The sequence below is a fragment of the Heteronotia binoei genome, chromosome 15 (assembly GCF_032191835.1).
Source record: "Heteronotia binoei isolate CCM8104 ecotype False Entrance Well chromosome 15, APGP_CSIRO_Hbin_v1, whole genome shotgun sequence".
In the NCBI taxonomy this organism is placed as follows: Eukaryota; Metazoa; Chordata; class Lepidosauria; order Squamata; family Gekkonidae; genus Heteronotia; species Heteronotia binoei.
In genome coordinates, this window is record NC_083237.1 from 8923133 (window position 1) to 8931459 (window position 8327).

Genomic DNA, 8327 nt, shown 5'->3' on the forward strand with positions numbered 1-8327 from the left:
ACATCTAGGGACCGAAGCGTTTCATGTAGATTTGATTTTTCTTGTTTATGAAATCATGGGCTGTGAATATCCTGAAAAAAATTAGCTGAAATTAAAAAAATTGCACCAGCTGTTATACACACACCACATCCACTTGTACACTGGGTCATAGGTGAGGATGCTCAGGGTGCAATAATACGGAGGGTGGATGATAAAGTCGAGGAAAGAATAATGATCTCTTGAATTCTACTGTACTGCAAGCTGAGTTTCTGATATTGTGACAAATATCTAGCAATATATAGATAGAATGGTCATCATTTACTTTGTCACAAAAGTTAGTAGTTTGGGGATAATAAATGAAGAACATGAAAAGGGGGTTCAGGAAGATCTTTTCCAATTTTTCTTTAGCTACCTACTCAGTTAAGGTGTTTTGATACATTATCAATATTATCTGCACTAAAGGGTGAGCTGCATACCCAAGAAACAGGAAAGGGGGGCCTTGGTTCAGTGGCAGACCCTCTGCTTGGCATGCAGAAGGTCCTAGGTTTAATCCCCGGCATCTCCAGTTAAAAGGACCAGGCAGTAGGTAATGTGAAAGATCTCCACCTGAGACCCTGAAGTGCTGCTTCCAGCCTGAGTAGACAATACTGATCTTGATAGACCAATGGTTTGTCTTAGTATAAGGAAGCTTCATGTATCTCATAGTCTTAATAACCATATATCATAGTCTTACTAACAGGCAAATGAAATAACAAGAACCCCAAAAGATCAGAACTGGGATAAAATAATTAAATACTATGTCAAATGTGTTTATAAAAGCATATGAAACTCTTATTTGCAGTATGCTGACAAAGTTCTACCAGCACAGTCTTGCCTTGGTGTTCGCCATAAATGAGATCAATTCCAATGCCAAGATCTTGCCCAATGTCACCCTTGGATTCCTCATCTATGACAGCTACTATTATGAGAAGATGACCTATCGCACCATTCTGGACATGCTCTTCAAATCACACAGATTAGTTCCTAACTACATGTGTTCCACCTCAAAAAACCCAGTTGCTGTGATTGGAGGACTTGGCTGTGATACCTCTATCTTTCTTTCTGACATCTTAAGTCTTTATAAGATTCCACAGGTAGGAACTATGCTTAGGTAGCTGCCTTTTCACAATTAGAATCCTTTATTCTTTCTTCACTCCCTTTCTAATGCCAGCTTTCTGTTTCAGAAGCAGAATGGTTTCTACAAATATTCTACAGATTGTCTACAAATAAGGGTAACAAGAAAGGAAATGTAGACACTTTGTCATGACTGTTTCCCAGAAATGTCATGTTATTTTCACATGTTAATTTGTGGAATAATTGACTCACAGTTTTGCAAATAAAAATCTGGATTTCAGACTGACTATTGAACAGAGGCCAGAACTCAGACACCTATTCTAATCTAATTGTAAAATATTCTATATTTCTTTTAGTTCCCATATGGATCCTTTGCTGCAAAAGAGAGGCAAGCAGTGCAGCTTCCATTCTCTTACCATGTGGCCACTAAAGAAACACATCAGTACATGGGGATTATCTGGTTACTCCAGCATTTTGGATGGACGTGGGTTGGACTATTTGTGGTGGATGATGCCAACGGAGAACATTTCATAAACACTCTGAAACGGTTATTTTCTCAGAAGGAAATCTGCCCCGCCTTTATACAACAAATTCCACAAAAACAGCGCTTTAATGAAGTGACAGAAATAACCAACATGTTCTCGAAAATTTATCAGTCTCTCCAGTTGAGCAAAGCCAGTGTATACGTTATCTATGGAGATACTCGATCCATGACATTATTGATGACCATCATATGTCCATTAAATGATGAATATAAGGAACTCGCATCTATTGGAAAAGTGTGGATTACAACCAGCCAGATTGATTTTGCTGTATCGAGACTTGAGAGACATTTAGATCTGTCTGTTTTTCATGGCTCCGTTTCCTTGACAATTCATACACAGGAGCTTCTAGAGTTTGAGAAATTTCTCCATGTCATAAATCCTTACAGGACAGTTGAAAATAAATTTGTCAAAGCCTTCTGGAAAGAAGCATTTAATTGTGTGTTTCCAGGTTCTTCAGCTAGTATTACCTGTACCGGAAAGGAGAGGCTAGAGAATCTTCCTGATCCTGTTTTTGACATGCACATGACTGGCCACAGCTACGGCATCTACAATGCAGTCTATGCTGTTGCACATGCCTTGTATGACTTGCACTCATCTCAATACAATTACCAATCGGTTTCGAGAGGCAAAAGTCCTGAATTCCATGATCCGCAGCCTTGGCAGGTAACAGCTATATCAGGGGTATATATATATATATATATATATATATATATATATATATATATATATATATATATATATATATATATGCAATTTATAATGACCATGCTAGAATGAAACTTTTTTAAAAAATCTGGGAATAACAGTCCCTGTAAAACCAGCATAGGGAAGGGTTAGGCGTTTTTTTGAACCAGTGAGAGAAGGAACACATATGCTATGCATGCTTACTTGAGAGTAAGCCTGAATTAAGTTTCTTCTTGACCTCAGGAAGCTGCACAATATGTGTGTAAGGTTCTTTCATGTTTAGGTAGTATTGATATATTTCATCTTTACTGTAGTAATTTTATCTCTGTGATTGTCAATATTTTAACTGCATTTTATACTATTATTGCTGATCTGGGGATCTGAATCATCCTGAGATAAACGGATAGGAAGTCACTTGTTATCCTTGATATGATATGTCTAAGATGCTGCTGCCCCTCCATTTCTTCTTTTTAAATAGCTCCACCAGTTTCTTCAAGGAGTTTCATTTAACAACTCAGCTGGCGAAACATTGTATTTTGATGAGAACAGGGAAATGGGAACAGGATTTGACATCATGAACATGGTTATCTTTCCAAACAACTCCATCATTAGAATGGAAGTTGGAAGGGTGGACCCCAAGTCTCATGAAAGGAAGGGAGTCACCTTTGACGAAGATTTACTTGTGTGGCACGGGGGGTTTAACCAGGTATGGATTTCAAAAGTGTTCATGAGGATAGCTTTGTTCTATGGGTTGGTTTGTGGTGTGAGTAGGCATCATAATCCTTTGCAGCATAATCGGACACCTCATGGTTGATCAATCCCTGTAATGATTTCAATGCCACCTCTAGCAAGTAAATGCTAAAAAGAGGTGTAAGAGTAAAGTGTCAATATTCCCAATTCCTATAAATGAAATGATTAAGAAGATACTGACATTAGATATGGAGCCAGTTTGGTATAGTGGTTAAGTGCGTGGACTCTTATCTGGGAGAACCAGGTTTGATTCCCCACTCCACTTACAGCTGCTGAAATGGCCTTGGGACAGCCATAGCTATCACAGGAGTTGCCTTTGAAAGGGCAGCTGCTGTAAGAGCTCTCTTAGCCGCATCCACCTCATAGGGTGTCTGTTGTGGGAGGAGAAGATATAGGAGATTGTAAGCCGCTCTGAGTCTCTGATTCAGAGAGAAGGGCAGGATATAAATCTGTAGTCTTCTTCTTTTATTATTAGACCTTAAAATGCACTTAATTCTAAGGGGATCCATAGCCAAGGAAAAAGCTGGACTTTTGTTCCATGTGACAGCAGATACTACCAAAGTGAGTGCAGAACTGCAGAAATCTTTTGGAATGTGTAGTTACAGGGCTGCATTGTAACAGAGAGACATAGCTTTAGTCTGTTGACTTGAACTGACTTAAAACAGTTTGACCAGGACTGGCCACTAGGCAAACAAGGCAATTGTCTTGAGTGCCATCCTTCTGTAGCAGTGAATTGCGCACCCTCATGTGACTCTGACATTATCAATGTGGGTGTGTGCCAGAAATTAGCCTTGCCTAGGGTGCCAGACAGTATAGGGCTGGCCCTGGGTTTGACTCTGGTTGTAATTAAATTGCAAATCTCTGATACTTTGAAAAGTGGACACAGCCTCCTAGCAAATCTGGCTAAAATAAGTTTAAAAAAGAAAGAAAGATCTAAGGAGTTTTGAAAGAACTAGTGATTTTTAGTGATCGCTAGAATTCAGAATTCGCACTTATTAACAGGCGTCCTTTTAGACTGTAATTGATTATCTGCTTCTTTTCCCCTGAAAGTTGGTGTGTTTGGGTTTTTTTGTGTAAATCTAGTTATATTAGTATTAAGCTTTTAAATTTAATAAGGGTGCGGTCACATGTCACATTAAAAGCGTGTGTGTAGCGCTCAAATTTGAACAGCTGAATATTGATTCGATGCAGGGCCATTCAGACGAGCAACCAAAAATGCGACTAATTCTGTTGTTGAGCGTTCAGACATACAATACTATCACGCTCTTTTCTTGGAGCAAGTGTGATCAGGTGATGATTTCTGGGAGGGGGGGGTCCATTGAACATGCGCCCAACTGTTTGGAGGTGGGAAATCAAATGTTACTTCAGAGGGGGGGGGAAGTTTTCAGAAATCCTCCGCATTGAAAAAAAGAGATTTTTTTCCTGTTCTAAATAGTGGGATAACGTTTCCCCCACCGCCCTCCGATCCTGTGTTGATTGGAGAAGCAGAAGCGTCACCTCAGATTCCTGGATGATCTGGCAATGTGCATGTCTGCTGGGGCTTTTTTTTTTTTTAAAGGCGGGAGGCAGTATTGCACATGAGCTGTCCAAACAGGAAAAAGCCGATCTTGTGCCGCTGTTTTGAAAAAGGGCCGGACTTTCTGTGCTGTCAAATTAATGCGCCATTCAGGCATAGCAAGCCTGGATGACCCCAGATGACGCTCGAATGCCAGATGTGGATGTCTGAACGAACACATTTAATCCGTCAGCCAGATGGAGTTGTGTCGTCACTAATAGTACGTGTGACCGCACACTAATTCTGGTATTTAACTAATACTGGTTTTCCATAATTTCCTTACTGTAATGCAATGTTAAACTTTTATTTTTACTGCTTTGATATGACCTAATGTGTTATCCCTTAGTAACAAACCCACTTCTGGAGATGCTACATTTCACACATCACAAAAGGTGTGCTCTAGCCCTTCAAAGTTTAAGTTATGATAAATTCATTAGACTTTAAGTTGTCATGAGACTCTGTCTTCTTTTTCTCTAGGTACTACCTGTTTCTAGATGTAGTGACTCCTGCCAACCTGGTTATCAGAAAAGAAAGAAAGAAGGGGAGCAGTTTTGCTGCTATGAATGTGCTCCTTGCCCAGAAGGGAAGATTTCAGTCCAAAATGGTAGGTGACTGGGATTTTCCCAAGAGCTTTATGAACACACACACACACATTTATACTCTTAGATGAGAAAGAGAAGAGTCAGCATTGAGGCAAATGGCATAGCTTAGAGATGGCTGGTAGAACATCCTTGTTATGCCAGTTAGTCATTGGCATCTGCTTTCAGAACAGTATCAAGTGTGATGGTTTGGTGAAATCTTTTGCCCTTAACAAATAATCACATATGTGCTTTTCATACAAACACGTAAGAAGTTGTTGGAATTCAGTATGAATAACATCTCACATTCTGACTCAGATGAACAGAATGAACCCTTAGTTGCATATGAATGGACACTGAGATGGTCATTCTTCCTTTTTTTTTACAGATGTGAATGACTGTTTTAAATGTCCAGAATATCAGTATCCAAGCCAGGATCAAGATCAATGTATTCCCAAAATGATCAACTTTCTCTCCTATAAAGAACCAATGGGGATCTGTTTGACTTCAGTTGCTGTTTCTTTCTCTCTAATTACAGTGCTGATACTAACAACTTTTATAAAGCACAAAGATACTCCCATTGTCAAAGCCAACAACCAGGATGTCACCTATGCTCTCCTTGTCTCTCTTCTTCTTTGCTTCCTCTGTTCTTTCCTTTTCCTTGGAAGACCAAACAAGTTGACATGCTACCTCCGACAATCTGCTTTTGGCATCATCTTCTCAGTGGCTGTTTCTTGTATCTTGTCCAAAACCATCACTGTGGTTTTAGCTTTCATGGCCATCAGACCGGGGTCCAGAATGAAGAAGTGGGTGGGAAAATCTCTTACCAGTTCTCTTGTACTTACCTGCTCCATTATCCAAATGTGTATTTGTGCAGTGTGGCTAGGAACCACACCCCCGTTCCCAGATTTGGACACAAAGTCAGTGACAGAAGAGATAGTAGTATTGTGCAACGAGGGGTCTGTGGTTATGTTTTATATTGTTCTGGGCTATATGGGCCTTCTGTCCTTCATAAGCTTCCTTGTAGCTTTCTTTGCCAGAAAGTTGCCTGACAGTTTTAATGAAGCCAAGTTCATCACCTTCAGCATGCTGATGTTTTGCAGTGTTTGGTTGTGTTTTGTTCCAGCATACCTGAGCACCAAAGGGAAATACATGGTGGCAGTAGAGATTTTCTCTATCTTGGCCTCTGGTGCTGGGTTACTGTGTTGTATCTTTTTCCCCAAATGCTATGTTATAGTTCTAAGGCCTGAGATGAACAAAAGACAACAAGTAATACCAAGGAAACACTAAATAATCAAGTCATACTATGCCTTTTTCCCGTAGAAACAAGACATTTTTTCTAACTGTGACTTGGGTGGAAGGGAAGCCCAATCTTGTCTGATTTTAGATGCTAAGCAGGTTTGGTACCTCAGTGGGAGACTACTAAGGAAGACTTTGCAGAGGAAAGGAACGGCAAGCAACGTCCACTTACTCACATGCCTTGAAAAATCTATGAAGTCATCATAAATTAACTGTGACTTAACAACACTTTCGAAACAGACATTAAGATGGAAGGATGTTATATAAATGCTATAAAGGAGTACATAAAAATAAATAATCTAGGACTTTCCTCGGCTGGCATGTGGAACACTTCAGCTTTCTAAGAGAGCCAGTTTGGTGTAGTGTTTCAATGTTTGATTCCCCACTCCTCCACTTGCACCTGCTGGAATGGCCTTGGGTCAGCCATAGCTTTCACAGGAGTTCTCCTTGAAAAGGCAGCTGCTGTAAAAAGCTCTCTCAGCCCCGCCTCCCTCACTGGGTGTCTGTTGTGGGGGGAGAGGTAAAGGAGATTGTGACCGCTCTGAAGCTCTGAAATTCAGAGTATAGGGCAGGATATAAATCCAATATCATCATCACCACCACCACCACCACCATCACCTTCTTCTTCTTGTCTTATGTTCTTGTAGGTGACAGCTGATTTGATCTGAAGATTGGTTGTATTGATATGAATGGTTTCATTACGTTATGTAAATCCTGGGGCATATTTGCACTGACAGAGTGTACACAACAATTTCAGATAATTTAATAAAGAAATAATAAGTTATTCCAGTCAAACAATGGGAATTGGTGCCACGACTAATGCAAATTTAAATCTGCTTCAGGGATACACAAAGACTTGCTGGTTCAGTTTATTTTGTGTTTGCCACATAAACTGAGACGTGATTTCTCAATGGTCAGTTTGAGAGTTAAACAGATTTTGTGGGTGTTCAGCAGATTGCTTTTGTCTGTTCCTCTCCACCCATGCAGTGCTTTCCAATTCGCTTTCTGCAGGAATGCGCAGGAACGCAGTTCCGGCTGGCTTGGTGTTAGGGGTTGTGGCCCAATATGCAAATAAGTTCCTGCGGGGGCCTGTGCAAAACAATGGCGATGTCATGGGGTGTGGCCAAACATGCAAATGAGTTCATGTTGGGCTTTGTGCATGTGCATTTTCTCACGTTGCCCTGTTTAGTTCCGCTATTCTCCATCCCTGAGGTGTGATTGCTGTGCTCAGCGTGCAATTGTTTTAATAGACTATTACATGCATCACAAATCTTATAAAACACTCAAGTAAATGCTGTATGCTGAGAAAATCCCACCCACTGTCATTTAGTCCTTCCGGCAGCTCTTCAGCTTGAATCAGCAGCAGAGACTTTGCACACGTGGAATTGTGCAGAAGAATAATACAAGCCAGTTCGGCAGGCATTTGCTGCTGCTCAGCATGAGCAAAACAGACCGAAGGATCAGCTTACCATTGGTCACTACATTCAGGTACAAGAAGTTCAGCTGTCAAACGTATTTGCTGTGGAGTTTCATAATCCTTTCTAGATCACATGGAAGTTCAAAGACAAATTCCCTATTTCAGTGCCCTTCCCAGGGCTAAATGAATATGTGCTGAAGCCCTAAGATATGTCAAGCTGAAGAAGCCCACAGCATTACAAAACCCTCCACCCCCCAAATACAGTAATATTTAGGGGAGTTTTCACAGTTATTTAGAGGCTCTTCCGCATCTGAGGCCCTAAATTATATTTTATGTGAGTTGTATGGTTGCCAACAAAACAAAAGCTATGCTTTATAGATGAAACCTTAAGCACCCACTACCAGTCT

At 40.5% G+C, this 8327-nt stretch overlaps 1 protein-coding gene across 1 annotated transcript; it reads left to right on the forward strand.

Moving 5' to 3' along the window:
* Positions 1–821: 821 nt before the first annotated feature.
* LOC132584655 (vomeronasal type-2 receptor 26-like) lies at positions 822–8126 on the forward strand. Its single transcript, XM_060256555.1, has 5 exons — positions 822–1112; positions 1449–2300; positions 5104–5230; positions 5593–6473; positions 8061–8126. Exons 1-5 carry the CDS (start codon positions 822–824, stop codon positions 8124–8126), a joined length of 2217 nt encoding a protein of 738 aa, XP_060112538.1.
* Positions 8127–8327: the final 201 nt, after the last annotated feature.

Bases quoted from the DNA above. Each gene is read 5' to 3' on its own strand.
- LOC132584655 (XM_060256555.1), top strand. From the start codon at position 822: ATGCTGACAAAGTTCTACCAGCACAGTCTTGCCTTGGTGTTCGCCATA. The intron at 5,231-5,592 runs GTAGGTGACTGG...TTTTTTTTACAG, and splicing joins GAAGATTTCAGTCCAAAATG to ATGTGAATGACTGTTTTAAA. The intron at 6,474-8,060 runs GTAATACCAAGG...ATCACATGGAAG, and splicing joins AGATGAACAAAAGACAACAA to TTCAAAGACAAATTCCCTAT.